The sequence below is a fragment of the Alligator sinensis genome, unplaced genomic scaffold (assembly GCF_000455745.1).
Source record: "Alligator sinensis unplaced genomic scaffold, ASM45574v1 scaffold907_1, whole genome shotgun sequence".
Lineage (NCBI taxonomy): Eukaryota > Metazoa > Chordata > Crocodylia > Alligatoridae > Alligator > Alligator sinensis.
Genome location: NW_005841925.1, coordinates 2,589,329 through 2,603,450, shown reverse-complemented (window position 1 = coordinate 2,603,450; position 14,122 = coordinate 2,589,329). Strand labels below are relative to the sequence as shown.

Below are 14,122 nucleotides of genomic sequence, written 5' to 3'. Positions count from 1 at the left end.
CCCCCACTCCCCCCCACCCCCTGCCCCACAGCACTTCCTTCCTCCACCCTCTTTATAAAATCCTGATTCTTCCCATGATGATGCATATTGTAAAGGAAGAGAGATTTTAGAAGGTGCCTGCATACGTTCACAAAGGGTGCAAACTCCTGGGTAAGCAGTCTCTTATTTTGCTTTAAATGGCTTTTTCTTTTGGTTTTAGTTGACCAAATTAAGCTAAAGTAAAGTTGAATCAATCTGAATTCAACTGGATTCAGCTGAAATAAAGAGTCTGCACATAGCCTTTTGGCCTGAATTAACTGAATTGGTTTAAAAATAACACTCTAGTTATACTGGTGCAACTTTGTGTATGGATGAAGCCTTGGAACACGTGTAATAAGACTGATTTAATATGAGAGTAAGTGACTTTTCCTTAATGCAACCACTTGTTTATTGGAGAATTTTTAAAATGTGCTATGAAGGGATGAAAAGTTGTTTAATAATCCACTCAGTGCACAGCACAAGTTTCCTGGCAATATTAATAGATTGGATTGGCATCATGGAAATCCACCCCCCACCCCCTCCCAGCCCCACTGTGGTTTCTCCCTCTATATCACTCCTGTGCCTAGCTGACTTTAGTTTGACAGCCTCCAGCTTCCTCTTGTGATATGGCCATTTAACCTCTTCCTTCAGGATGCCAATAGGAAGCCATTTTTCAGTCCTTTGCGGGGAAATGGCTCTGTTCCATTGCCAGCGTCCCTGAAATTGGGACTGGTGAACACACTACATCACCTAACTCATAGCCTACCCTTTCTTTGCATGCAATGTCAGAAGTGGGACCCAATTCCCATTGCTGTCTACTGCTGTCCCGAACAGCGTATACAGTTTGCTAGAACACTCATGTTCTGCCCAGAGCTGTGTAGGTGAACTGTCAGTTGTCTTTCTTCTGTCATATATGGGATACAAAGTGCGTCACTCTAGAGAACCACGGTTGTTTCACTTGCCATGTGATACTGACCTAGAATCAGGTTTTGCCCTTGCAATAATATGAGCTTGAAGCAGTGGCACTGAGTTACTTTTGTGAAGATGGAATGCAGCAGAGAGCAGGATCTGACCTGTGGAATCACACTCATTTATTCAGGGTATTCTTGAGCATACCTTCTGCTCAGCCCACTGTGAAGAAAGGTTTGAACTGGACAGTCTGGGGAGAGAGGGCTTTTTTTCTCCTTGATGTCTGATCATAGATTAAGCATCTCCTTCAAATAAGAGTTTAACTGTCAGTACCATTCCTCTCCTTCCCTTGCCAGATTTTCCAAACGTTTGGACTACTTTAGGATTTAGTGTGATGTTTGTAACGAAAATGCTCAGGGTACTTTAAGTACAGTGTCAGAGAGGAAGGCTGATGTGGTATCATCCTCTCTGTCTTTACCTTGGGGACTCTAAGCTGGTAATGGTGGAACAAAGAGTAAAGACTAAAACAGCGGGGAATAGGCAGGTGGACCAACATTCAGTAGGTATGATGTTCCTGAACAAATGGGGAGAAAAGGCAGAGCTCTTCTACTTCAACTATAGGCTCTTTGGTGCGTAGACCTTTTTAGGAGAGAGTAAGTGAGAGCGTCTTTGATTACAGGTATTTGTTTTGGCAGAGTTCTTGTACTTATAGCATAGGCTCTTTGGTGCAAGGACCCTTTTAGGAGGGAGTGAGTGAGTGTACAGCAGTTAGCACTATGGGGCCTACACTGCTATTGATTACAGGTATTTATTGCAAATTTATTGCACTGCTGTTGATTACAGGTATTTATTGCAAATGACTCTGCTGTAGGCATTTGCTTTGAAGTTAACATGTGTGTCCTTTTTGAAAGTGGTTTCTTCCACTCGCATGATCTCTTCAGTAAAAGCCTTCCTGTGAAGTAGACTGAATATTAGAATATCTCTAAAGAGGGGAGCTGATTTGCAGCAGACATGACAGGCTTCATAAGTGTAGCTGGTCAGCAAAATCAGTGGAGAATCCTATTTCTCCACTGATAGTGAAACTCCAGCTGAAAAAACCCTCTTAACTTCTTGAATAGAGCTTTCTTCTACCTTCTTCACACTCCCTCAGAACTCTCCTGCCATTGGCGACGTGTAGGGTGTGCATGCGGGTGCATGTGTACCCCCTGAGATCGGCCATGCACCCCCTGGAAGCACCAGCTGCAAAACCAGAAGTGCTGGTGGAAGTGCATTTCCAGCTTTGCCACTTGGCCGCCGGAGGACCCACCCCCCCTAGTCGCCCAACTCCTGCCATACCAGAGGGCTGATGCACCCCTGATTTAGTAGATGCACCCTCCAGTCAGGGTGTACACAGTTCTAATTTTTCCCATCTCTGGATTGAGCCCCAGCCCCAGGCTGGTGCTTGCATTCCTGACCCTGCGTTGCTCAGCTGCAGTGGGATAACCAGCTTGGATTTCAGTGGTGTGGGCTAAGCACAGGAGAGGGAGTTCTTGTCATAGCTTTTGTCACTGAATTTCCTCTGCAGTGACCTTGAGCATGCAGCCCATCTGGTCCCTATAGACATACCTGGTATTATATCTCAAATGCTGCAGCCCTCTAACTCTGAAACAGCCAGCAACTGAGCTTTGTTAGCCAGTCACTGAAAAGACTGTGGAAGCTGGCAGTGGGTGGTGGTGACCAGAAATGTTCTTCCCCTACTTAGACATGCTACCAGTTGGTTCAGGGAGGAGCAGGGAAATGCTAGTTCAATGCTAAATGGATTCTAGTGAGGACATAGAAGTGAAATGTATAGTCCCTGCTTGGCAGGGTGGGGACACAAGGATGGATTTAGTCTTGATTGCCCTCCGCAGCATAGCAGAGCTCAGTGTCTCTGTTGAGTATTGTCTGTAACAAGGGCCTCATTGTTAGACAGCTACCACAGGGCTTTTGCTGACAGGCAGGAACACATAAAAGGCTGTTTTCCAGAACTGAAGCAGAAATAATGGAAAAAGCTGGCTGTGAAAATTGTCCTGGTTCCGGGGGTTGAGTATGTGTGTCCATGTGTGTGTTCTTCGCTAGTGGACAGAGTCCTCTGGTTGCCATGAAACGTATCTACTACTTTGTTTGGGGTTGGATGGGCACCAAAAGGGCCAGGTCACTACTGAAGTCAAGTGCAAGGGTGTTGCAAGGATGATAGCAGGTCCAAGGAAACCTAAAAGCCTGTCCCGTTAGTTTCTCTCCAGTCTGTGCTTGGGAACACCCAGGAGGGACAATTTCTGCTCACAGAAGTGTTCTGCCTCTGCTCTGTTATTGTGACATCCCAGCCCTTGCAGAAGACTAGTATGTGCTGGAGTAGGACAGGGTCTGGAAGAGATCTCAGGAGGTCGTCGAGTCCAGCCGCCTGGACAAGGCAGGATCACCATGCCTAAACCATTGCATCCAAGTGTCTTGTGGTCTCCAGCTCCATCACTCACTGTGATCTTACTGGCTTCTCTCATGTCTGTCACCTGCAGCTCTCTTTAGTTCTGTTGTGGTGACTGCGGTCAACATGGCCACCTTCTTCAGTGCAGCTTCCATCTGTGTGTAGATCAGTGGACAATCCTGTGTGCTGGATTATGCTGGTTCTCGAGAGCAGGGCTGTCTAACTTTTGAGTGGCTGGGGGCTGCACGCTGCATGGGCAACCTCTCCCCAATTACACCTTGCTATGCAGCAAACTATGCTGCCTCAGGGATAGAGGAGGAAGAGCCCAAAGACCTTGGCGGCAGCACCAGTTGAAGTGGTGGGGGGAATGGTGCCCAAGCAGGTGTCTATGGACTTCATGGGCTACACTCAGCCAGTAGGTCACAAGCTGGACAACCCGGCTCTAGAGGACACTGTTAGGAATAACCTCCACAGCAGTATGACTTCCTCTTGTTTGTGGGTGCATATTGGCTACTATATGTGGTTCTTCTTTGTCTCCAGACACTAGGTTGATGGGCACTGTTAAAAAACCCTGGTAGATAGAGTGGATTCCTTGCCCTTTACAGACTCTCCTACTGTGCATCATGCAGTCCCTCAGCTGTCTTGCATAATGATATCTCCTTGCTCAGTAGGTATGGTTATGTCCACCTGCAGCAATACTCAGGTACTGGGGATCTCTTTCTTGCCAGAGGGGGCCATACCAGTGACAGCTGGCAGAGTTGTTTCAGGCACTGGGCTTTCCTATCTTGGTTGCCATCTTAAATCTTGAGTGGGGGAGAGGTGTGTGTGTGTGTGTGTGTGTGTGTGTGTGTGTGTGTGTGTGTGTGTGTGTGTGTGTCCCAACTTGATCCTTTCATGGTTGCTTGCCACTGTCTAGGAGAGCAGGGGATGCACCATCAAGCCCACTTCTGTGCTTAGACTCTGGTCCTCTCTGTACATAGCCTTGCTCAGTCACCTGCAGTGAGTTTTCTCCTGAGTGAGCAAGCATTAGTAACATAACTTACTGCAATATTTCTCCTGAAGTAACAAAGGAAGCCTCACCAAGGGACTCAAGGCTTAGCTGAAAAGGGACAGTATCACGTGTGAAAATAAGGCAAAAGACAGGCCATTCCCTTAACAGCTTTCCCCAGCAGCACAGAAGACACACGCCATTTGAATCTTCTCCCCACCCTGGGCTGGGTGGTCAGGCTGTATATTCTTTGTTGTGTTTTGTCTGATCTTCCCACTGCAGCATCCTTTGTCCAGAAAGACATCAGACGTTTGGCCTAGAATGCTTAGTGGGGTGGTTTTACAGGTATGGCTATATCCACAAACCTAGTGCAGATGCACCTTTACCAGCCACACAGTGGCTTTTGCTGGTAAAACTCAAATCAGCTCTGTGAACAAAATAGGCTCCAGCAGGAAAAGCGCTCTGTAAAATTGCCTTTATGTGAGGGCTCAAATCGTTTTTTAAAACAACACCCCTAGCAGACATTACTACACTGGCAAAGGCTTTCCATGTACATCTGTGTTTCTAATACATACTTGGTGCCTGAAAGTCCATTGGCTTTTCAAGCTTTTGTAGCCAATAGTCCTGATTATAGCTTTCCCTGTGGCACCTTTGTGAACCCTTTGGAGACCGTAAGATTTTTTTTTTCTCTTTAAAATTGATTTTTATTTTATTTTTAACATTTGCCTTCTGGGCTTTGTTTTTCAAACCTTTCTGTGCATTCATGAGAGGTAGGCACTTGCTTCTTTTTTTCCTTTTTCTTTTTTTTCAAACAAAGCAACATTTCACATAATCACATGACTCTAGGTGCCTATTCTTTACGAGAAGCACTAAATATTACTTAGATGGGTAATAGTGTCATGAGAGCTGGCAAAACTGCTCTGGAGTCATTGCCGTGGTGCCATGATCCAAGGAGTACGTGGATTCTGCGGCTGAGTCCCCGGACTCTGCAATAAATAGGGAATTCTTCAGCAGTTTCATTAAATGCAAAAATGAATGAGTCAATGCAGTAACCTTCCTCCTCCCCCAAGTGACTTAACTTGATACTAAATCCAATTTATTTTGTGATGTCTCCCTCTTTTAAGCATTTCTAAAGGCCACAGCTTTTATTTTTCCCCTTGGCAGAGCTGGAGGTGAGGAGCAGAGCAGCGATAGGTGTTGGTTATTGCAGCTGCATGTTGAAGTTGGTGTGGGAGGGAAGCCTGAAGGCTGGGTCAGCCCCAGGCATGACAGATCAGCAGTGAGGTGCATTGGCAGAGCTGGGAGGGAGAGGGCAGGCAGTGGATTAGCAGGAGGGTGTGGTGAATCAGTGCTGAGGTCCCTTGGCAGAGCTGTGGAAGGGAGAGGGGGAGGGCCTGGAATAAAAGGGCTCTTTTTAAAAAATAAAAATAAAAATCTGCACTTCTCTCAACAGGCTCACAAGAGCCCATCCAGTGTGCAGGATGTCACTGACCCTGTCCGACTATAAATGAGCTCTGGCCCAACTTTCCCTAACTGCACCCCCTCAGAAGCGAAGCCAGAGCAGAGGGACAAGCCTGACACTGTGCCCTGCAGCTAAGAGACTGGCTGCAGGCCAGCTTGGGTAATGAATTCCAGAGGCAGAGGGCATGAGAGCACAACCAGACCTCCAGCCCCTGGATATTTAACCCCCCTGGGGCTTGATCCAGTGGATTGTGGCTCTCCTGGTGCCTTGGGGGCTCTCAGATGTAGCAGCCAGGGCAGAGTTGGGACTCCAAGGTCACCCATTACAGTAGTCTGTAGGGCACTGGCAGAGCTGAGGAGTTGCACGGGAAGGAGGGAGCAGCTGGTCTGTGAGGTGCCTGGGTGGTTGCTCTCTGGCTCCTCTCCAGGAGTGCTAAGTTCACTCTCAGACAAACAAGGAAGTGTGAGTTTCTCCCTTCGGGAGAGCAGGCTGCTTCTGTGCGGACGGGGAGGCTGGGACATGGAGCTGCCCGGACAGCGAGCTTAGCTCAGCATTTCAGGCCAGTTCGCCATTGTCTGGGGATCAGCTTCTCCAGAGCTTGGTGTTACAGCTGGGAGCTGGTATCTGACCCAGGGTTGACTCTGCAGTCCGATGAGGGTGGGTTTCCATTTAAACCTCCATGGTTTCATAATCTTTCTCTCTTTCTCTCTTTTTTTGTTCCCTTTTTCCTGTAAATGTGTGTCAAAGTTCCTCTTTTGCAGGGAATCCAGGGCAGAAATAAAAGCGAGGGAGGGAAATCCCCACTTGTTGATGGTGACAGCAAAGCAGGTTTCTGTAGAAGCGTTGCTTCCCAGAAGTGCTGTAAGGCATCCTCAGCCAGCTCCTCTTGCGAGGGCTAAGTCAAGCTGGCAGCAACCAAGGAGAGCAGTGTGTCATCCTCCATAGTGCACACTTCTAAATTGCTCAGGAGAATGTGTTAACTTTTCTGCACTTCTGTCTCCACCTCAGGAACGTGGAGGAGATGGGACTGGGGAGGTTGGGGAAGAGTGTGTGATTGTGCAAAGGCACAATAGATGTCTGCTGTTTCCTTTCCAGCAAGGCCTCTAGTGGCCAGTGCAGCAAGAGAAACTTATAAGCTGCAATAGTGTGTAGATAATGGAGGTGCTTTTCCTCCTGTGTGTGTTCAGAATCATAGGGAAGAAAAAGTTGTTGACCTCTTTGGGCGGTCTTTTGTTTTTCATAATCTGGTGTTGTCCCAAGGGTGTATGTATGTAGACAGTGGAATAGCACATGTGTAGGAGGTAAGAGAAAATGGTGCTATGTATGAGCTAGAAGTCATTCTAGAGTTATTTCCTTTTGATGTGAGCCAGCTTATAACAAAGATGAATTTGGTCTTATGGATCCCTTGTGGTTATATTTCCCCCTTCTTGCAAAGGGAGGTTTACCTTGCTCTATCTTAAACTTCCAGAAATCTGAGAATTTCTGAGCGCAATGGATTGGCGTTTAGAAATGTCACACATTCCACTGCTTGTGGAAGTGGACTGAATCGCATATTTTGAGTTGCTTTAAAATCAGAGGCTGTATGGCCCTGGACTGGGAGATTGGAAGCAAGGGCCTTTTTCCTTGCTCTGCCACTGACTTGTTGCATATCCTTGGCTAGATTGGTTCACCTCTTAATTAGCTTGGCTTTTTGTCTTGCAGACAAGTAGATAGTCTCTTCTTATATGTTTGTATGGTGTCTAGTGCACAAGGACTCCAATCTCTACTGGTGAAATACAAACAATATAAATCAGGAGTAGCTGCCTGGGAATTTGATATCTGTTTAATGAGGTTATGAGTCTCGTTCCTTCTAATAACAGACATTGCATGTTTACTGGTGGTTTTCACTCTTCCATGCTTCTGTGGCCAAGATGATGACAAGAAAAGCATTAACTTAACACTGATGGTGTCTTTTTTACCCTTCTTTCCTTGCAGGTGGTGGTGCTACTGGAGTCCCTCAGCAGGGGTCAGTCAGAAAATGACTGAGTATAAGCTGGTGGTGGTTGGAGCAGGTGGCGTTGGGAAGAGCGCTTTGACAATACAGCTCATTCAGAACCATTTTGTTGATGAATATGACCCCACAATAGAGGTGAGCAACATGCCAACCCTGAGAGAGGATTGAGTTTGTGTTCATGTTTGCTTTCTACCCTTTTAACTTGGCTGCGCTTTCCAGGAGCTGTTTGTTTAGTTGTAAATGAACGTGGAGAGAGCTCAAATCTGACAGCCCCAGCCAAAGACACAACTCCCACTCCCTTGATGGCTCTAGCTCTGTAATTCTCAATGTTTTTCCTAATGGGGCTTCCTATGGGACTTTTCCATCTAGCTGGGGCACCTCTCCTACTAGCAGTATGGGAGGAGTATGGCAGACCCCTGTGTTGAAAATCCACACTTTGGCCATAGGAGATGGCCTGTGTCCATATGTGTGTACATGCATGCTTCCAATACATGCACGTGTGTGTGCATATGCTTCCAGTATGTGTGTGTGTATGTGTGCACGTGCTTCGTGTATGTGTGCTCTCTTTCTGAAAGTGCAGCTGTACTGTATGAGGTCATGTGCATATCTGGGGGGGTTGCTGACAGAGAAGAACCCCAAGGCCTCTGGGCCTTGGACTTGCATGTAGGGTACCTGCCTGAATTTGGGGAGCATCCAAAGCCTCAGACTGATGGGTCTGGGAAGGAGGATACTTGCTTGGTGGTAGAGCCACACAAATTTGACAACTGAGCTTTGCTCAGTCAAATTTTGGAACTTGACTATTGGGCTTTACCCAATTGAATTTGGAATGGATTTGGCCTTGAAAAAGTTCAAATAAATAAAGTTCTCATCAGCATGTTTGCGCATTGTAGGCCATGTGTTTTATAGGCATGTTCAGTGTTGGCTGCATTTAATCAACTTCATAGTCAGTTTCCATTGCTGAGCACATGCTGCTTTTGGCAGCAGTTTAATATAGACAGTGTCATTAGCAAGATTTCCTTGCATGTGATTATAAGACGAGGGGCTTTTTTTCCCTATGCCAGTTGGGGGTGGGGGTGGGGGTGGAGGGGGAGGCATTCATAGTGTATTTGAGTAAATACAGTACTTGACCACATTTCAAAAGTGCTTTGGGATACATGGATGGCAAGCCCTGTACAGGAGCTTGTTACAGTGGTGTTGTCTTCGAATTCTGTTTATATGCACAAAGTGATTAACCTTTTTAGAGAAGGAGGATGCTGGTTGCTGTGGTTCCCCTGCTTTTCCTGTGGCAAGTTAGGGTATTGTCTTGTGTTGTGTAAGCGTTTTGACGGTAGTTTAACTAAGAGGTTAGATTATGGATTTGTAGAGGATGGTTTGGATAGGGATGATCCTGCCCCTCAGGCAAAGGGGCTGGACTAGAGGACTTCTGGAGGTCTCTTCCAGCCCTGCTTTTCTATGATTCTAACCCTTTCAAGGGTCTTGGAGTGATGCTGTGTGATGGGGCCTTGGGAGATCCTGACCAGAATAGAACTGCTTTGCTTCCAAGTAGCAATTCATCCTTCAAGGAGTAGGGAACTATCCTACTTGCTTCAGGCTGTCTATATTTTACATGATAACTGAGTTATTTTTGTAATAGTGAGGAAAAGTGGGTATTTAACTTTGTTTCTAAGGATTTGCATACTCTGTAAAATGACTTGAGGCTATATTTAGGCTAAAGCCAGTGTTCCTTTTTCTCTTCCCCAGTAGATTGTTACTGCCTTTTGGGACTTGGTGCTTTTGCACTCTCGCAGAGCAAAAAGATACCATGCATTCAGCATAAGATAGAAAAAGGGCTGGTGTGTGAGGCCGGCTTTCATGTGTGGTCCAATTAAGGAGAATGACAAAGGGCAAGTTGTATCACTTAGTGCAGTTCGCTCAGTACCCTGCCTCAAGAAGCAGCCAATGGTTGGGTCTTCCTTAAGGTAGCTTGGTCATGGTTTTCAAACTTGGGAGTCCGAATTTCTGCTATAGAAATTTAAATTGTTAGCCATTCCCTCTTGCTTTAAATCCATCCTTCTTTCTCTGTTGCTGCCACCATTGCAGGCTGATAGTACTAGCAGTGATAATGATACCTCCACTAGTGATGAAGTGCTGCTGGGTACCAGCAGTGTAACCAGAGAGTTTTATATAACTTTATATCCCATCCATGCTGTGGCTAAAACTGTGCTAACTGTGCGGGCTGGGAGCGGTCCGAGGCCTTCGGGGGCGCGCGGCAGGCTGTGGCCAGCAGCCCTGGCACGCGGGTCGGGGAATGCAGGCCGGCGGACTAGAATTAGGCACGGACACGTAGCGGTTGATTAAAGATTATTTTACTTACACTGTAGATGGTCGCGGGGCAGGCAGGAAAACTTGCTTGAGTTGCAGTTACAGATAGGAAAGAAGAGCGGACAAGAGTTCTAATCTCGCGAACTCTAGCCCAATCCGGCTGAAGGCTCTAAAACCGCGAGCCCGTCGTGTCAACCGAAGAAAACAACTCGGAGAAGAGCTCTGGATACACTCACACGAAGTTTGCTAGTCTTCGTGGAACTTGCGTGCAGGGAAGGGGTTCGTCGAGGGATCGTTCAGCGACGGGGAGAGGCCAGAGGTTGATCAGACCCCTATAGCCTTCTTAAGGTACACGCTGGGTCCGTTAGGCTCCGCAGCGCTTAGAGTTCTTCACAAGACATGAAGTCCTCTTCCTCCAGATGGTTGTGGAGTCCTCCAACTTGGGCGGAAACCGCTCAAGCCTCTTATACGGCTAGCAAGCCAATCGCTAGCCGCCACGTGGGAATAATTTAGAACTGGCCAGTAGTGGGACACAAATTTGCATGCGGGTGGCGAGAACTTCTTTGCACCGGGGTTTTCTCTTTGCAACTGAGAAATGCACCTTGCAAAGAAAGCTCCTCGTGGCGGGAAATAATTTAGCAGTGCCGAAGCGCGCGCACACAAAATCACACCCTTGGGTTGTGACACTAACAGTAGCCAGATTACCCTGGGAATCCATAACACAGCTATAACACAGCTTTGTATCATTCTTTTCAGACAAAGCCCTCCTATCTGTGCTACTCAAGGAAACTGTACTGGAACCCTGCTAACAGATGTATTCGAACACAACGGTTGCTAGCGCCATTATCATTGTTGTAATGTCTAAAGGGCCCAGATAGAAATCTTTGTGGTAGGTATCGTCTGTAGGGCCCCTGTCTGAAAGAACTTATAACAGAATAGAACTTATATCCTAATAGGCAGAGGGTGGGAGACGGGGAAGACCATTAAAGATTTTACAGTGGGGGAACTGAGGCAGATGGATTGGCTTGGTCACACAGGGAGTCTGTGGCAGAGCTGCAAATTGAAGCTGGATCACCTGAATCCCAGCCTTGAACCTGAACCCGCCCCCAACCACTTGTGTGACTTCGGCTATATTTACTGCATTTGGTGCAAATGATTTGGATCAACCCAGATGGTCAATTTCTTTTTTTTTTTGTGCAGATGAATTATTTGCTTGAAAAAATATTTGTCCTGCACTGCCACATACACCAAGAGTTTCTTTTTCCCTGCCCCTCCCACTTGCTGAAATCCTTTTGAAGGAGAAGGTGACTCGGCAAGTCCGTGCTGTGGCTTTCTGCCTTCCTGTGCAGTTCTCCGTACAGCAGAATTTCGCATCCTGCCTCTGGGGCGGGACCATTGCTCCAGAAGCTCTTGCGTTTTCTTAGAAATCTACTCCAGGTCATTTTCCAGGAAAGTGCCCGGATTGAGAAAGCACCGCCCCAGCGGGAAAGGGAGATCTCCTGTGCTCTGGGCCAGAGAGTAAAGGTGCTGGGCAGAGCTCTGCTTCCCCCCATCCTCCTCCCTCCGTGGTGGAAATGGCTCTCCCCTCCTTTTCCCTGATAATATGCAGAGAGTACTTTGACCATCTGGCTTCACAGCCAGGCCTCCAGGGCTGGTTCCTTTTGTGCCCTTACACCAGAGATGGGCAATTATTTCGGGCAGATGGCCACTTACTGAGTTTTGGCAAGCCATCGAGGGCCATGTGACAGGCAGCCAGGGGCAGATAAATATAAATTTTCTCAATTTTTTAGGGGCCCCACGGGCTGGATAGAATGACCTGGTGGGCCGCATCTGGCCCACAGGCCGCATTTTTCCCACCCCTACCTTGCACAGTGCCATAGGGCATCTTCACCATGTAAACACTGCTGGGAGCGTGAATCCCATGCAACACTTAACTGAATGCCCTCTGCTCCATCAGGCTGCTGCCTCTATTTCTCACTCTCGCTGCTTCCTGGGACTTCTGAGGCACTTGCCCTTTCCTTGTCCACTGCACACAGGGCAAACCACCCCTCCCAGAGGTTCCATGTCATCCTGCTGTGTCCTCTTCAACTTCCTTCCCTCACCGGAACCACTGCACCATCGAGGCTTTCACTGCTCTGGTAAAAGGGGTTCTCCTTTCAGCGAAAGATATCTGTTTGGATATCTCCCAAGCCAGTTTTCCATTTTTCTTCTCTGAGAGTTAAACTATCCTGTTCTGCCTTTGAATGGGGGAAGCAGGGTGGTAAGGTGCCGGGTTCCTCGCTCTTGTGTCTGCACGTGGCCTCATTCCTGCCCTGCCCTGCCAGGCCGCAGCCCTTCATGCACCTCACTCCCCATCTGCAGCTTCTTCTCCTATTCCAATCCTGGGCATCCTCACAGTTCTGCCAGTGCAACCTGCCATGACTGGCAACCCCTTGCTCTCCCTGTCGTAAGGCCACTTATAGCTTTGCCAGTGACCCTCCTTCTCTTTCAGTCCAAGGCCTCTGTCAATTGTGCTCTAATTTAGTGGGGATTTAGGATGTGCTCAGGTATCTGCTGAGGACTTAGACGTGCCCCACAAACTCTTATTATCCTCTTTTGATTAAGGCACTTTGGATAATACCCAGGAGCTTGACTCTTGCTATTTAGCTGCTAGCAAAATGAAAGGCAGTGCTGTAGTGTATAGGGCAGGGCTGTCAAACATATGGCTCATGGGCTTGACCCAGTCTGCATGGGTGGGTCATCTGGTCCACAGGACTTCTTGTGGGCTGGATATAGCCCACAACACTAGTAACCATGGCTGCTGGAGCCCTGCAGTGGCAGCAGTAATTGCTGCTGCTTTAGCACAGCTCTAGAAACCAGGGAGTTAACACTGCTCTCCACCCCACTCTCCTGCACCTTGCTGCCAAAATTGGGGTTTTTAGTTGCCCCCCCAGTGACTAAAACTGACAGCAAGGGGAAAGGGACAGTGAGGGGCAGTGCTGTTAACTCGCTTGGTTCCAGAGCTGTGCTGAAACAGTGGCTCCAGCAGCAGTGGGACTTAATGCCATTGCCACCGCTCATAGGTAATCCAGCCTGCAGGAGGTCCGGTTCCAGCCTGTGAGAAGCCCCATGGTCTGGATCCGGCCTGCAGGGTCCAGCAAGTTCAATACCCCCGTATAAGGTATAACGTAAATATGCTGATATGGTGTAGAAGCTTTGACCCTGCTACTGCTGAAGTTGTTGAAGATGAATTTAATGCAGGCTGTGTTCATAAAGGAGCCACAAATATTTGATGGTGCACTGGGAAAGGAGCTGCCTGGGGTGGTGGGGAGACAGGCCTCTTACCCCATGTATCTGAGGAGTGGTGTCTGTTGAAAGGGAATTGAGTGAGGGGCAGTGAGCCTGAGCTCCCAGCCTGCCTGGTTACCTCGCACTAGGCAGAGCAGCCACCTCTCTTGCCCCATGGGAACATGCCCTCCACAGGGTTCTCTCTTCATGTTTTCCCCTGGTCCTCTTGGGTTTCTGTGTGACTGATTTGCGCAGCTCTGCCAGGACTAGCATAGTCTGAGGGAGAGCCAGAGGGACTGCTGCATCACAGCCATGTGTTCCTGACTCCTGGCAGTGGTGGCTGATGGTGATGGGGGTGGTGAGCCACCGGCAGAGAACCATTTAGGCATCCACAGCTGGGACTTATTTATGTCAGCTCAAGCATCTGATTTGCTGCCTTATCATCCTCGAGGAACAGGAGCTCTGTGCTGCAAAGGGATGTGCGGGGTGTTTGAGGGGATGGGGATGTTGTCATGAGAAGGTGGGGGGATGAGAGGCTTACAAGCTGCTAAAGATAGTCCCCCTCCTAGAACCTCAGGAAACGCAAAATGCAGCTATAGCATGCAAATGCCAGGTGCTTGTTTCCTGCCTTGCTGTCCTGGGTTTGCCCCTCACCTACCCCAGGTTCCTAAAGGAGCCAGATTCTTCGGACTCCCTTTGACGTTGGAACCAGTTTCAGTCCCCGGAGGCCTGTTTGGATTGCAT

At 48.0% G+C, this 14,122-nt stretch overlaps 1 protein-coding gene across 3 annotated transcripts in view; it reads left to right on the top strand.

The window, feature by feature from the left end:
* HRAS (HRas proto-oncogene, GTPase) overlaps positions 1-14,122 on the top strand; it is a 54,835-nt gene that overhangs the window by 12,965 nt on the left and 27,748 nt on the right. For 2 of the 3 annotated variants that reach the window (XM_006019195.3, XM_006019196.3), the window contains exon 2: positions 7,792-7,945. In XM_006019195.3, the coding sequence (XP_006019257.1) occupies positions 7,835-7,945 (111 nt within the window). In that variant the 5' untranslated portion in view covers positions 7,792-7,834. Of the gene's footprint in view, positions 1-6,290; positions 6,475-7,791; positions 7,946-14,122 lie in introns of those variants that run through there. The other variant, XM_014517756.2, reaches the window with a different exon arrangement.